The following is a 15,551-nucleotide window of genomic DNA, read 5'->3' on the forward strand; positions in this document are numbered from 1 at the left end:
GAAACTGGGAGGGGGTGTGTCTGAGGAGAGAACTGGTAGTACATTAGCCTAGTGGCTCTTCTGAGGGGAGCACTAATGTGATGGCCAAGCTGGGAGTGGGGCAAGAAGAAAAGATGTGACACGCACCCCTTTACACACCCACTTAAGTGGCAGCACCTGCAGAATGAAAGACTTTTCTCTTGCTGAAGGCAAGGCTCTATGGCCAGTTTCTTCTGTAGTAGTCAGTATTGGTGTTCAGCTAGAGTTGCCCAGAGTGCTGAGCACATGTGCCCATATCCATGTCACTGCCAAGTTTATGGGGAATAGATCAGGTTGTCAACTTCCAACACAGGTGTTAAGTATAATGAAGGCCTAAAAACTGTCGTGAGCTGGACTTGCTGGAGCTGCTGCTGGATGAGAGATGTGGCTGCTTGGTTCCTCTGAAAATCTGGCTTGGTTTGGGCACCCAAAACACTAATGGGCTTAGTTCTCAGTGCATCCTTTCCACTTCCCCCACCGGCCTTATGGGTCTATCACAGCCTGTTGTGTGTAGGGGGAGGGAGAATAGGCCAAGCCCATGCCTAGGTCAGCTTATGGCGTGCAGACCTGCCCATAGTTTGCTGAAGAGCAGTGATGCTGCAACACTTGAAATCTGACTAACTTACCTAGTCCCACATGCTCTAGTGAGAGAGAGGAACTGGGTCATGCCCAGATTTTGGAGATGGCTGGTGGGACAGCTGAGAAAAAACTCAAGGTGTAAGGGAAGGGGGGGGGGAGTGGAAAGGGGGATAGTAAAGGGGTTGCAAGTGGTATCTACTGAACAGTTATACCTAAACTGTAATACTCTTGATGTGGTTACTCTGAAATCTAGCAAGAGTTTATCATTTGACTTAACTGACAACAATGATTCCATTCAAGCTGAGGGTCTAGATTTCCCCTGAGAGGGAGGAAACCCAACCCCTGGCTTTCCTTCTGTTTCATATAGACCTAATATATGAAGCACTTGGTCCTATGTGAAACCTTATCTTTCCCCTGTTTTCAATTGGACTGAAGGTCAGTTGCATTGGGTTGGAAACCAATACAAAAACTAGCTTTATATGAAAGACTTAACCCCTCCTCTGGACAGCCTGGACTAAAGACAGACAGGAGTTGCTGGCACCCATCTCTTTGTCAGGTATGGGAGGAGAAGGTCCTCCTACTATTCTAGATCATGTAGATTTGAGGTGTTCCCTACACTTATACATGTGCAATTCAACCAAGGCTAACATGTAAGATTTCTTCTCCTGCCTCTGCAGATGCATTAATGTAGCAAGTGCTGTGCTAGTTGCTCTCATTTGTAACACATCCCTGCTCTGAGGTGTTTAGAATGGGCTGATTTGAGACGTGTGAAGTCCCAGGACATTCATAGCTCATCTGTTTGGGAGGAGAGGTTCTTTGGTTGCCCAGTAGATCCAGCCATTGTCATGGCACCTGGCATGGTTTTCAGTCTCCACTAGGCATTCTTCAAAGGTAGGGGAGTACTATTTCCCATCTTTAACATGGGGAAACTGAGGAAGTAACTTTCTTGGTGTCACACAAGGAGATGGTGGTGGACTTGGGCATAGAACTCAGGGCTTTCTGACTCCTACTGGTGCTCTATGCACTGCATAATTCTGCCCCATGTTACTGTTATCATAAGACCTTCTTGTAAAGGTTCTCTCCCTTCTTTGTCTCTGCATTTACTTCATTCTATTCAGCCTTTACTCTCCTTGTAATTTCATGTTCCCTAGTAAAGAGCTGGTGGCTCTACCATGTTACTAGGAATCTGTCATTAGGCAACTGGCACATGGATGGTGATGTATTAGATGACTATATCCACCTGGCCAATCCCTCCTCCCAAAAGCAGGTATTTGGAAAGCTGACCCTTCCTTTCTGTAGAAGTCCTGGACCTTCTCTCTTGGGCATGTGGGCACACAGTAGTAGCAGGCTTGGGGTAGGCAGGATCTGGCCAACAGAGGAGGCTCTGAGAACATGCAGCATATCCAAAGTTTGCAGAAGGAATTTAGCTCACAGGGAGGGGGGGAGAATGAGGGTGTGGCTGGGAGGACACATCCTAAGTAAGATTCCTCAAATAACTGGCTGGTCTGCAATAACCTGGGGCTAGTTCCACATGAGGACTTAAGCACTTTACACCCACATTTAGACACCACTGAAATCCTCAACCCCCTTGCTCAGCTGCTGCCTAACCCTATTGGGCCTTTAGGAACCCAAGAGCCTGAATTTTCAGCTTTAAAGTCTCCAAGTTGCCTATGTTTCTGCTAGAGAGTGTGCATCCAGCCACCTCAGTCTAGGTGCCTATCTCAGACACGCCAAGATCCTCAAACTAGGCATTCCCCTGCAGACCTGACCCAGTGGCTGTGCTCAGAGCACCCTTAAACTCACCGTGGCTGGTGGAGAGGAAGTAGCTTCTCTTATAACTGTTAGCCCAGTGGTTAGAGCACTCACCGGCAATATGGGAGACCCATGTTTAATTCCCCCCTCTGCCTAAGGTGGAGCAGGGAATTGAACGAGGGTTTCCCACCTTTCAGGGCAAGTGGTTAGGGCACTCCCTCTCCGGTCTAATACTTATTTCACACCCAGTGGAACAGCTTCAACAGGAGAGACTGAGGGAGCCCGGACATCAGAATATCCCACAGCTCAGTGGTTAGAGCACTCACCTGAGAGGTGGGAGACCCCAGTTTGAACACCTCTTCAGGCAGAGGGGGGACTTGAACCTGTCTTCCCCACATCCTGGGTGAGTGCTCTAACCACTGGGCTAAAGCTTATAAGGGGGCAGCTGCCACAAACGTCCCTCCGCCCCTGCCCAGTTTCTTCCAAAAAGCATCTTTGGCACCTGACCCCACATCTGAGGATCCCTAGCAGAGAAAGGTGCTTCCCTCCCAGGCCCAGGCTGGGTGCCTTACTCCCTGAGAAGGGTGAGGTTTAGGCCACACCCCTCTCCTCAGCATTTCCCATTGGCTAGCTTAAATGGTGCCCTGCTCAGCCCTGCTGCTTTTGTGGATCCTTACAATAGAGAGAGGCTCCTAAGGAATCCCTATCCATTGTACAGGGAGCCTGGGTACCTGCTCCAGGACTTAGGGATACCACTTGGTGGCAGGAGACCTAAACTTTCAGTGCTGCAACATTGAGAATTGCAACACTTAAGCCCCTATCTGGGCCTAGCTCCTAGTGTCCAACCTATGCCCCAGAGCAGCCCTGACCCACAACAATCTAGTCCAGAAAAAGCCTCCTTTGAGCTTAGAACCTGCTCTTTCCTATGAAGTGTGCAGAGCTCTGTTCAGGTTCTAGTAGGGATGATTTCCTTCCCTTCCATGCTGTCTCCTGACAGGCAGCTGGCTAAGGGGCTGTGAGAGGCTCTTCTAAAACTACTGTCCTCAGAGCTTGAGGCTCCCCAACAACTCCTCATCTTTCTTATGTGCGAGTGCATACATCAGACAGTGGCTAAACCAAACTGTAGGAACTATGTCCAATTTGAGGTTGGCAGGTCTACAGCACTGTGCTTGGGTGTCTACACGAACCAATTACATTACGGTAGGACTACAAGTGAAGCGTCCCTAGAGAAGTGGTAAAAATGCCCGAGGGCTCTCTGAGCTAGCAACTCCACCACTGCTGCAGCTGCATGGAATTCTGGGGTTGTGTCTTTTGCCATTTGCGTAAGAATAGCCTTAGAAAAGCTGTTGGAGAGGGAAGTAATGGAAGCGTAGGTAACTCTTCTTTCTACTGGTGTCTCCATGCTTTGTCCAAGCCACAGGAAGTTCTCTGGTGTTGGTTGCCCCACTGCAGTTCAGAGGACCTAAGGAAGTCTGTGAGAAGGGAGACCAGGGCTTAGTAAAGAGGAAGAGATCATCAGGTGCACATTTCTTCTCAGCTCACCTTTTCCTGTGCAGGGTAATGTTGCATCCCTCTAATAGTTGACCATATGGCTTTGTCTATACTAACGTTACTAAAATTTCCCTCTGGGGTTTGCAACAGTATGGAAACTTGAATAAGAAATTGCTAGTGTAGACATTCCAGAAGCGGACTTGTTACCTTATCAGCTTGTAATCGTTCCACTGTCCCGTTGGTATAGAAGCTGGTACAGATGAGGCCTAATTTAGGCTTCTGTTGACAGCTCAGGTTTTGTGCAGCTCCCCACAATCACAGCTGGTTTTTTTTCCACTCAGTCCCTCTTGGAGGAGGGGTTTTCATCACCTTCCCATCAGATCAAGAATCTGGATTTGTCTTTTTTTCCAGGGTTCTTGACCCTGTGGAGGGTGTATCCATGCCCCGCACTGGAGGAGAGTGAATTCCATGTGGAGTGCCTGGGACTAGAAAGTAGGGGGGAGCATTTTCGAGAATGTAGCTGGAATGCTACTCCGCTAGTATCCCATGCTCCAGCTGTGAGTGGCTCAACTTCCTCCCTCATGCCCTCTCTGTAAGGAGTGCTTTAGGGTAGCTTCAGTGCCCAACCTGGGTGTGTCTCTCACTAGAAAGACACTGGGTAAGATTTGCCTCAGGTTGTCTGCTGTGGAAACCAAAGGAAGCAGCACTGCTTCAGAGACCGAAGCCAGAGCCTGAAGTACACAGTTGGAGAAGGAGCCCATGATCTCACCAGTAGGTATGAGTTGGGAAGAAAGAAGTATATACTAGCTATAGACCAAGCCCTAGACTAGACTGCTGTGACTTGCTGGCATGCAAATGGACCAGATATCTCTGACCTGGACCCGAAGCTCTATAGGAAAATGAGCGTGCTTGGTGTTTACGAACAAAGTGGAAATGGCCACCACAAAACTGTGGCTCACATAGTGCAATGGGGGGGAAGAGGTTACAGGGGTGAATAGCTGTCTGGGATGGAGCAGACCTCTTCAGCGAAGAAGTGTGTAGGGTACATCCAACTATGTAACTCCACTTTGCCTTGTCTTTCATGGTATACGCAGGGACTGTAGCCATGATGGAGCTGCATCAGCATGATCGTGCTTATACTACAGGTTCGCACTGTAGTGCTGCCAGCTGGTGGGTAAAAATCCTAGTGTAGGCAAGGCTCAAACCATCTCCAGCAGCCATACAAATATTGCTGATCTCCCTGCCACTTAGTAGTCTGGGCTCCCCCAGCCATCCAACAGGAAAACTCTCTTACCAGCACTGACCCTTCCCTTCTAAAACTGGAAGCCTGTGAAGAAGTGTGTGTGTGGCGGGGGGGGCTTTCCTCAAGGATAACGTCCATTTCTAGAATAAACCTGTGAGACCTGTGTGTCCTGAACACTTTTCTCCGCCTTTCAGGTTGCATGAGGAGCTGAAGATGGCAAAAGGCGATAATGGAGTGCGCTTTTTCCAAGGCCTACTAATTCTCGGCAATGTGATTATTGGGGTAAGTGATCTGGGGCTGTGAGGGGCAAGGGTGGAGAGATGGTTTCTTCAGGGGCTCGTCACTCCTCATCAGATGCACTGTAATAAAAGGCTTGGCCCAGCAATGGGGTCATTCTTCATGTTACCACTTCAGTCTAAATAAAATAAATGCAACGCTAGGTGAGAGGTCAAGGTCCCGGCTGAGTCGTGCAAGCAAACGAATTCAGTAAGGGATGGAGGGTGAGGGTACATGGACTGGTAGGAAGTAGGGGCAGCAGTAGCACATCTAGAAGAACAAGCTTTTGTGCCGGGGGCTCTGGAGGGAAGAGCCCTGGTTCCTGAACTCCTCTTTCCAGCCCAGCTCCTTCCCACAATGACGGGAAGGGTTATGTTAATGCCATTCTTAAAGGAATGCTCCAAATCTTGTTTTAAGACCAGCCCAGTTGATATGAGCTGTGCTGCTCTGGGGAAGAGAGGGCCCATGCTCAGTGGGTTTTATGTTTACAATTCTCATGAGAGGACAGAAAGCAATGGATTGTGGGCCTGTGGGGAGGGAGTGGTCTCGCTGGGAAGCTTATGCCTTGTGTGTGGGGCAGGAAGAGGAACGTGATTAATAGAAGCTCTCCTTGAACGTAGCTGTGGTACTGCTTTGGGCTGACCTGATGGGAGTCTGACTTCTGGTTCTCAGATGTGTGGCATTGCACTGACGGCAGAGTGCATCTTCTTCGTGTCGGATCAGCAGACTCTGTACCCTCTGCTGGAAGCCACCAATAATGATGACATCTATGGTGCAGCCTGGATTGGCATCTTCGTTGGCTTTGCTCTCTTTAATCTGTCTGTCCTGGGCATCATTGGGGTCATTAAGTCACACCGCACAATGCTGCTGGTGGTAAGTGGAGTGATATTAGTCCACAGGTCGTTAACAGACTAAGCTCATGTTATCCCAGTCTTCTGCTCCTTGTGCTCACCAGCTGTTGAGCACTGCTAACTTCAAGATTTGAGTTGTAATTTTCCAGGCCTTAAATAGCATTAGGGCCAAATGTGCCTAAAGGGCCACCCATTTCCTTTGACACCTAGGACAGCCGCATTGTCCAGGAACAGATGGAATCTGTACCAGGAAGAGGGACATGAGTGTGGGAGACTATTTCCATGGTAACTGAGCCACAACTCTAACCCATGACCCCAACTGACCAGGAGGACTGAACTTTGTCCCCTTCAGAACAAGTTGGCACTTGCTACCTCAGCTTTGTTTTATTGGGGTGGGGGGCGGGAGAGTAATTTTCCAATAGGGAAAAGGAAGGAAATGGCTCCTTATTAACTGAACTGAGCCCAGTAGGGGGTTCATATCACAACAGGCTTCCCTTCCCCCATTATCTGGGTTGCTTTGAGAGAGAAGCTGGAGGCATAGGAATCAAACCGGTAGTCTTGTGGTGGGCTGCAGTACCAGTCCCCAGGACGAGAGGAGGCAAACATTGCAGTGCAGGGACTGTAGCTGTATTAAAGTTGTCTGGGGTTTTAGACCATATAGTCACACATCATTCCTGCGGATACCTTAATACAGGCAGCATGTGGCTACAGGTGTGGTACAAATGCCTTGATTGGTTTCCAAGTCTCCAGCAGAATCCTGAACAATATATTTGCCATGGTCATACAGCGTAAATTCCTATTGACCACACAAGCTTGGGTCCTCATTTCTTTGCTGCTGGGGGACATAAAATATTGATATCTCTACCTAGGCTACTGAACTTCATCAAAGTAAGACTGAATCACTGCTGCGAGGAAACTTTGCCTTCCATCATCTCTATACGGTTGGGAGGTGTCTTGGAGTTGTTGGACAAGCCATGGCCAATGCTAAAATGGTGTTCAGATGCTTAGTCAACAGATCATTATGCAGCTTCTTATCTACTTCTTCAGAAGCTCTAATAAGAGGCAGCGTAGAGAAGTCTGGTCTGTGCCTACAGCATAAAGAGCAATCCAGAAATTCTGTGAAACAAATTAAGACTGTTAACATAACGAAGTTTCTACACCCTGAAATGAACCTCAAATTTGCACTCTTAAGATATCAGTGTGGCAAAGAATGTAGCTGCTTCCTAAGAAGGAGAAGACACCACTATTGACAGTCGGAGTGCCATTAGGCAGAATACAAATAAAATGAGAATATGAACCCTTATGGTCCAGGGGATAAGACAATCATGAACTAATGACAGGGCTTCCATTAAATCCAGATTATGGAATGTATCTGTTAATGACAGGGTAGAACTTGGATGAATGGGACTCTCAAGGTGGAGGAACTTAATTTTGAGTCTCAGCGTTGTTCAGGTAGGGTATGGGTGGAGGTTAATGCTCACCGTGTCGGATGGGGAAGGAACCCTGCTCCAAAACGCCTTGAACCTGATTTTGTAACACCACACTTCGAAACGCAGTATGTTGTGAGAATAGACCCAGGTTGGAGAGCTAACTGTACCTTCTGCTCTGATTCTTTTGCAGTATATCATTCTGATGTTGGTCACATATGGATTTGAAGTGGCTTCTTGCATCACAGCAGCAACTCATCGAGATTTTGTGAGTGGTGGTTTCCCATGTATGTTCTCTCAAGAGTAGGATGGAGGCAGGGTGTTTGAACATGTCCACAGAATGCCAAAGCTCTAAGCATACAATGCAGCTAGGGCAGAGTGGAAACCTGGGGAGGGCTGGCTAGAGACTGGACAGTAATGGATACTGCTGAACCACTGAAGAGAGGGTCTAGTCTCCTAGAGGCATGTGTAATTCCATAACTTGGGGTCAAGGAAATAAGACTTTCTTTATGCAAACTGAGTCTGTCCATTAACTGAGGCTACTGAACCTTGACACGTTTTTCAGATGCAGATTGACAATGCTATTGTAGGTGTTTAATGATGGAAGACCTCTGGTTCTACCATTTGAGCATTACTAGTGTAGGGGAGAGACCCATGTAGGTTCTTACAGCTGTTGGAAAAAGTTGTATGTGCAGTGCTTAACTCCAAACAAACCTCCAGACACTAACAAACAGCTTCTTCCCTTGCCTCCTCCCAGGCAAACCCTTCTGAGGACATGTTCAGCTGTCAGACTCTGGAATCTGTGGGTTTTCTGATGCTCCCAGAGTCCTATTCTCTAACTCCTAGTATCTCCAGTTGGAGGAGGAAGACTTCCAAACTAACCTGGTTGTCCAAAACTGTGTTTGCTGGTAGTCTACTCCTAATGAAGCAGAAAACCTACTCAATTCAGAAAGGCATCTAATAACATGGGCACAAGCAGACAATGAGTTTTAATATGGCTAAATGTATCTATTGAGGAACAAAGAATATAGGCCATATGTACAGGATGGAGGACTCTAACCTGGGAAGCAGGGGATCTGAGAAGGATTTGTAGGTAACGGTGGATGATCAGCTGGACATGAGCTCCGAGTGTGACTGACTAAAAGGGCTAATGCTGTCCTGGAGTGCATAAACAGGGGCACGGCGAGTAGGAGTAGAAAGGCTATTTTACCTCTGTATTTGGCACTGGTGTGACCACTGGAACTGTGTGCAGTTCTGGTGCCCACAATTCAAGAAGGATGTTGATAAATTGGAGAGGACTCAGAGAAAAGAACCAAGAGAATGATTTAAGGATTAGAAAACATGGTTTTATAGTGATAGATTCAAGGAGCTCAGTCTATTTAGCTTAACAAAGAAAAAGTTAAAGGATGACTTGATTACATTCTAGAAGTATCTATACAGAGAACAAATATTTAATGGGCTCTTCAATCTAGCAGAGAAAGGTATAACACAATCCAACAGTGGGAAGTTGAAGCTAGTCAACGTTTTTCTGAAAGATTGGCTCTGGGAATTATTTTTGGAAGTTCTATGGCCTGTGTTCTGCAGGAGGTCAAACTAGATGATGACAGTGGTCCCTTCTGGCCTTGGAATCTAGGAATCTAATAACATCACGTGTGCTCTTTATCTCCTTTGCCCTGTAGTTCACACCCAATCTCTTCCTGAAGCAAATGTTGGAAAAGTATCAGAACCCAGAGCCAGCCAACAATGATGATAAGTGGATGAGTGAAGGTGTCACCAGGACATGGGACCGCCTCATGCTACAGGTGACCAGTGCTCATATAACTAAAGATAGCAGCTAAACATTACACAGCTCTGGAATTTCTCTCACCCTAGAATCTTTCCGTAATAAAAGAATGTTGGAATCTTCAGATGTGGCCCTGTCTAACCTCCAGCATCCCAATGCTGCTAGTGCATAAAATGACACTTCAGGCCCCTGGAATATCTGTCAACATGTTGTTTTTTCCTATAAATCTGTTTATGTCTGGTGTGATGCAAGCTAGTCACTGTTCTGGGGGAAGGAGGGAGAATGGGGTGGGGGGGAGGGGGAAACCTGAGGACTGGACATCAGCTTCTGTATAATACCTGTATCCCTGTGTCACAGGGGGATCTCAATATTCTCTCTCACTTTCTCCCTCCCAAATCCAGAATCAGTGCTGTGGGGTGAATGGCCCCTCTGACTGGCAGAACTACGCGTCTGTGTTCAGGAGCAGGAACAGTGACTCAGAGTTCCCTTGGCCACGCCAGTGCTGTGTCATGGATGTCCAAGGAATTCCAATCAACTTGGATGGCTGCAAACTGGGTGTCTCCGGCTACTATAATAATAAGGCAAGAATCTCTCTCCACTTTTACTGTGGTTCTTGTTGACTAGTGGGATTATCTCAAAACTTAACTTGTAATGAAAAGAGGTGCCAGGGCTTAAGCAATTGTTTTTACATTCATAACTGATGCAGCAAGCCGAGAGGCGCTGGGGCTATGAACTGCCAAGCCCAGAGTTGCCGGGGTTTAGCCCCGGCAAAAATTAAGCCCTGGATTATCTCATGGGGATGGTGTAACAGCATGCCAACTGAAGCACAATGGGGATTGAAAGCCTATGACATACTAGGGGGACAGGATAGATCTGCTAGTTCCCAAAGGCTTTCTGAGGAGGAGAAACTTCTGTCGTTTTCCTGTCCACATCACTGGCCCAGGACCAAGTAGCACAGGAGCATTCCTGATGTTTGGGACATAGGCAGGGCCTTACCAAATTCACAGCCATGAAATCTGGTCTTTGTGTTCTTTTACCCTGTACCATACAGATTTCACGGGGGAGATCAGAGTATCTCCAATTGGGGGCCCTGACCCAAAAGGGAGTTGCAGGGCAGTCACAAGGTTATTTTAGGGGGTCATGGTATTGCCACCCTTTCTTCTGCGCTGCCTTCAGAGCTGGGCAGCTGGAGAGCGGCAGCACAGAAGTAAAGGTGGCAATCCCATCCCAGGCCATCCTTACTTCTGCTCTGCTGCTGGCGGCGGCTCTGCCTTCGGAGCTGGGCTCCCCGCCCGCATCCGCCACTCTCCAGCTGCCCAGCTCTGAAGGCAGCGCTGCCATCAGTAGGGGCGCAGAAGGGTAGCAGTACCGCAACCCCCCTACAATAACCTTGAGACCCCCTTCCCCACAACTCCTTTTTGGGTCAGGACCCCTACAATTACAACTCTGTGAAATTTCCGATTGAAATTGCTGAAATCATGACATTTGCAACTTTTAAAACATTTGACCGTCAAATTGACCAAAATGGACCATTAATTTGGTAGGGCCCTAGATACAGGAGACAATAGAGGGGTGCTGTCCCAGTGGAACTGGTCCAAGATGCCAGCCCAGGACAAGAGTACCCGAAGGGTGGCTGGTTTCGTGACCAAGAGGGTTGGCATAGGAGCCAGTGTTGGCTGAGCACCAGTCATTTGAATGGTGACTGATATCCCATATGTAGTGACTAAACTCTCTTAACCTACCCAAAGGGCCCCATTCTAGAGGTGGGAAGGGACAAAGCCATGTTGATTGGGCACCATGTGGGAAGCTGTCGCCAATGTCTGTGGCTTAAGAGACTGTTGGTTCTTTGGTGCCTTTCCCAAATGCTAGCAACCTGCCGTGGTGCAGTGCATGGTAAACTGTACCTTGCTCAATTTTTTGGGAGTGGGGTGGGCAGCCAGAATGTCAGAATCCAGTCAGTGGAGCAGCCTGTTCACCGGGAGAGACTGTTAACTGCATATAAGATGCATGCTTGGAGATGGGGGTTATGGGGAAGTTCAGGTGACCGTAGCTTCTAGCAATTTAGCAGAGGTTTGTCGTCTTCAGCTATATTCCCACTGGCAAGCTCATGCTCTCCTGGTGATTTGGAGTGAAAGGCATAATTAATACAGTAAGTTGGCCTGAAGTATTTGAGAGGATCTGTTTCTAGAGGGAATATAAAGCCATAATCTGGATCTATTTCTTCCTCGTCTATCAGGGAGTTGGCAGAGCCATAGGCTGGGATGCCAACTGTGAGCTATCTCCTAAGACCAAGTTGAACATTCTGACCATGATGGTTGCATTGCAACCAAAGCATGTTCTAGCTGACTTGTTAATGTCATGCAAACTAGCTAGTTCAGTGTGCTTGTGGTTCCTGGAGAATGAGAACCGGACCTCTCTCCAAGAGAGCTGAGCTTGTAACATAGTTGCTCAAAGCTCATGCTCTGGTCTTGATTTGCTGCTTGGCTCTGTTCCCACAGGGTTGCTATGACATTATCTCTGGTCCAATGAACAGACATGCTTGGGGTGTTGCCTGGTTTGGCTTTGCCATTCTCTGCTGGACTGTGAGTACTTAATATCTGCTCTTCTTTCCCCCCTCCAGCCCCCCATCTCTATTCAACCTGAGGGGAAATGGGGATTGGCACTGGTGGAAGGACTGATCCCTGGAGAACAAGCAGCTCCCCATCCAACTGTAGGGCCATTCTGAGTTGGAAACACACTTGCGGGTGGGGAGGGTAAAGGATGTGGGCTGTCTTGAAGGACTGTCTCCAGTTTAAGCTGCTTTCGCTCTGTTCCATTAAGTAAGGCTGTGTTCTGATCTGACCTCCACATGCTGAGAAATTAATGGCAACTGTGCCTAATCCCCATAAGTGCACCCTGCTGATGTTCAGAATAAAATCTCTGTACTGTATAGCTAACTCTTAACTCTGCAAATCAAAAGCCTCTGTCAGTGGACTGATCCCATGGCCCACAAAGTGAAAGTAGTTAAGTGTGCTAATAAGTATGATCTCCCCAACCTTAGCCTACAGGTAGGTGATGAATGTTGCCAGTGTTGCTGCTGTTAATGCAAACAGATGTTCACTTGGGTATTCACCACTCCTCTTATTTGCTCTTTGCCAGCATTTGTGCAGCTCACAAGTCCTGTTCACAGAAAAGTGTCAATTACTCTTGCTGGAAGTGTTCATGTGGCCATTTCAAAGCTCTTTCGGCTTGAGTCATGAGAGCAGAAAAAATACACGACTTGGAGTATTTGCTATTCATGATGAGAGAAAGTCACCTAAAAAATAAATAGTCATGGCAAAAAGTTCAAGAGCAACCTCTAGACTGAAATCAATACATAGGCTGTGGAACAAAATGCTTAACTGCAGAGTTGTTAGCTGCAGATGGCTTGCCCTGCTCCAGCTCAACTGTTGTATTGAAGAGTTGGCTCCTGTGTGAAGACAGCAACCTTCTGTGGCTACCAGGGGTGGATTAGGTGATGGAAACCCCTGACTTGATCCACTGAAAGGATGAAATGTCATCTGACAATGGGATTGTCAGGGTGTGGTGTGTGTTTTGTTTGTTTTTATTTTTTGGGGGGGGGTTGGTAAATCTGCTTTCTTCATTATCTAATGGCCATTTTTTTTCTTTATAGTTCTGGGTTCTTATCTGCACTATGTTCTATTGGAGCAGAATTGAATACTGAGGATCCAGTGGCTTCCCAACAACCCCTCTGAAGTCTTGGCGCATGAAACTGCATTCGTTCATCTGTACTATTCCTCTTGTGCTAAGGAGGATTTGAGGCTCTCCCAGTGCCCCCATTATCATCCCACCCTCCATCTCCCTGAAAACCAGACAGACTGGTACACTGAGCTGATCCTTCCAAGAAAGAACATGCCTTCCTTTAGCCTCACTGGAGTTCTGTAGCTTTTATGCCTATTAACGGACCCAAATCCTTCACTGTTCTGAAGACTACTTGAGTCTGAGAGATGCTCTGATTATTCCAGAGATGGCCTTGAAAAGGGAAATGGCCCATAAATGTACTTGCTCTAGAAAACGATTTCTTTAAACTAGGGCTAATGTAAATGATACCAGAACAAATCTGACGCACAAGGCTGTTGGTGTATATAGTATATGTGAGAGATGCTGTCACCATGCCAGAGAGCCTTCCTCCTTGCAAGGAAGAGGAAAATTAGACATGTAACTGCAGGAATCGCCAAGTTTATTTAACATTCATATTTAGTTCTGGCCTCTATTAAAGATATCCGTCCTCTAAGAAGGAGGCAGACTCTCTTTTCTACCCTCTGCCATACCTAACTTCCCAGTCTTAAAAGCTAAAAGCAGGTTACTAGTCAACCCAAATCAAGGGCTAGTTCACTGCATCATAATATGCTTCCTATGTTCAAGCCTACCTCTGGTGTTTATCACTGATAAACTATAGGACCCCCATCTCTCTGAAATGGCGCCAACACATGCAATGTTTTACCTCCTCAAAACTGACTCAACAGTTTTTTCACAGCTCCTTGGAGATCTTGGGGGGCGGGGTGTGGATATGCAGTTTTGTTCTCTGATGTATTAACAGGACAAAATGTTCCTCCTTTCCCATCCCTACCAGCCTACTCCACTTTCCACCTCCAGCTAACTCAAGGCATAGAATTGAGCCCCCTTGATCAAGTAGAGTAACTTGCGTTCAAGGACAACTATTAATTCTTACTTGTATGTTCTTCTACAACCTCACTGAATCCCAGTTCTGTCCTAGCATAAGCAGTTAAAACTCCCAGTTAAGCAGGCAACTATTGACCTAAGTCAGACTTAAACGGGTCTGGTGTAATTCCTAATGAATGTCTTGTAAGTTACGTGCATTGTGTGACGCTTGCTCCTTGTACAGAATGTTTTATCTGAAATCTGTTTAAGTGTTGGGGGTCAGCCCCTAAGAACCTGCCAGCTGCCCTGATTGTTCCAGTGTTTCTGTATATTCTCCAAATCTTTAATAAAAAAGCTGAGTTTCAAATTCTCACTGTCCAGGATCTTGAGTAAATGGAGGCTCCACCAGTTGCCTCCAGACACCTGAATGTTGGACAGTGCTGGGTTCAAAAAGCTGGTGGCTCCAAACTTCTCGCAGGTACGGAGTTGCTACTGTCTGTGCATCTAGAATGTTGTGCTGTGGAAAAATCTGGCACTGAACCGACTTGCCAGCCTAATCAAAGGGCTGTGGGAATAGAACTCTTAGATTAGAGGTGGGTCACTGACCCTTGGTGGCATTTGGGGGCAGAGGTGGATGGTGGGGGGGAACCTAACGGAAGGCAGGCTGCCTTGGTGATGGGGTGGCTGCCTCCTTCAAGACTATGGACTCTAAAGCATCACTACAATCCAGTGTTTAGTCCCAAATACTCTCCCAGGGTTGACTTGGACGGATGGGTTGGTCCTCTTGCTTAGACCTCTCTTGAGGCTACAAGTTTAGTTTAAGGTGCTACAAGACACATGGGAACCAGTGACCCCTAACTCAGTGTAGCAACAGCAAAGAGTTGTAGCTTTTAATGTCAATTTAGAGGCAAAATCCCTGTGGGGAGTCAGGAGAGTAGAAATCAGTGTATCATTTTTATGTGAGCATGCACACACATGCAGCTTCTCCACTCTCTCCAAACACACCTCTGGTGTGACGGCCAGCCCTTCACAAACATGAATGAACACCTGTTTTTGTAACATACCCACTTCAGCATGAGATTCTGTGCTCTTACTTGGTTTTAGGCTGCCCCAGGAGCTCTGCAGAGCCACAATGCCTGGATGATGGTCCGCACAGCCTCCTCTGTACTGATGTCTCTGAAGAAGTGGCTTGCAAAAAATGAAATCAAAACCACAGGATTAGATTGCTGGGTTGAGAGAATATTTCCCGCAGGGAACTTCTGCTTTAATAGTGGTTGGTGAGGTGGGGCTATCCAGAGGGTAGAATAAAACACCCTGAAACTAATCTGACCAGTGGAATGGAGCGCAGATGCCAGATCCATCCCTTTTGTAAGTGAATGGGGAGTGAGACAGGCCTGGCTAGTGCTGTCTCAATACTGCTTCCCCCCAAGCACTCCAGTTGGGACTGGCTTAAAGCATTATTTCAAAATCTCAGGTTGGGGTTCTTTGTA

General features: G+C 47.2%; 1 protein-coding gene across 2 annotated transcripts; it reads left to right on the forward strand.

Annotated features, from left to right (window-relative positions):
• The first annotated feature begins 2,536 nt into the window (after positions 1-2,536).
• On the forward strand, positions 2,537-13,123 carry UPK1B (uroplakin 1B). 2 transcript variants are annotated; one of them, XM_077807330.1, is made up of 8 exons: positions 2,537-2,554; positions 5,288-5,365; positions 6,032-6,232; positions 7,831-7,905; positions 9,317-9,439; positions 9,822-10,001; positions 11,919-12,002; positions 13,073-13,123. In XM_077807330.1, the coding sequence occupies exons 2-8, from the start codon at positions 5,297-5,299 to the stop codon at positions 13,121-13,123; spliced, it is 783 nt and encodes a 260-aa protein (XP_077663456.1). In that variant the 5' UTR covers positions 2,537-2,554; positions 5,288-5,296. The 2 variants fall into 2 exon arrangements, with proteins under 2 accessions (XP_077663456.1, XP_077663457.1); XM_077807331.1 differs by lacking the exon at positions 2,537-2,554 and having other exon boundaries at positions 5,285-5,365.
• The last annotated feature ends 2,428 nt before the right edge of the window (positions 13,124-15,551 follow it).

Source organism: Eretmochelys imbricata, chromosome 1 (assembly GCF_965152235.1).
Source record: "Eretmochelys imbricata isolate rEreImb1 chromosome 1, rEreImb1.hap1, whole genome shotgun sequence".
Taxonomy (NCBI): domain Eukaryota; kingdom Metazoa; phylum Chordata; order Testudines; family Cheloniidae; genus Eretmochelys; species Eretmochelys imbricata.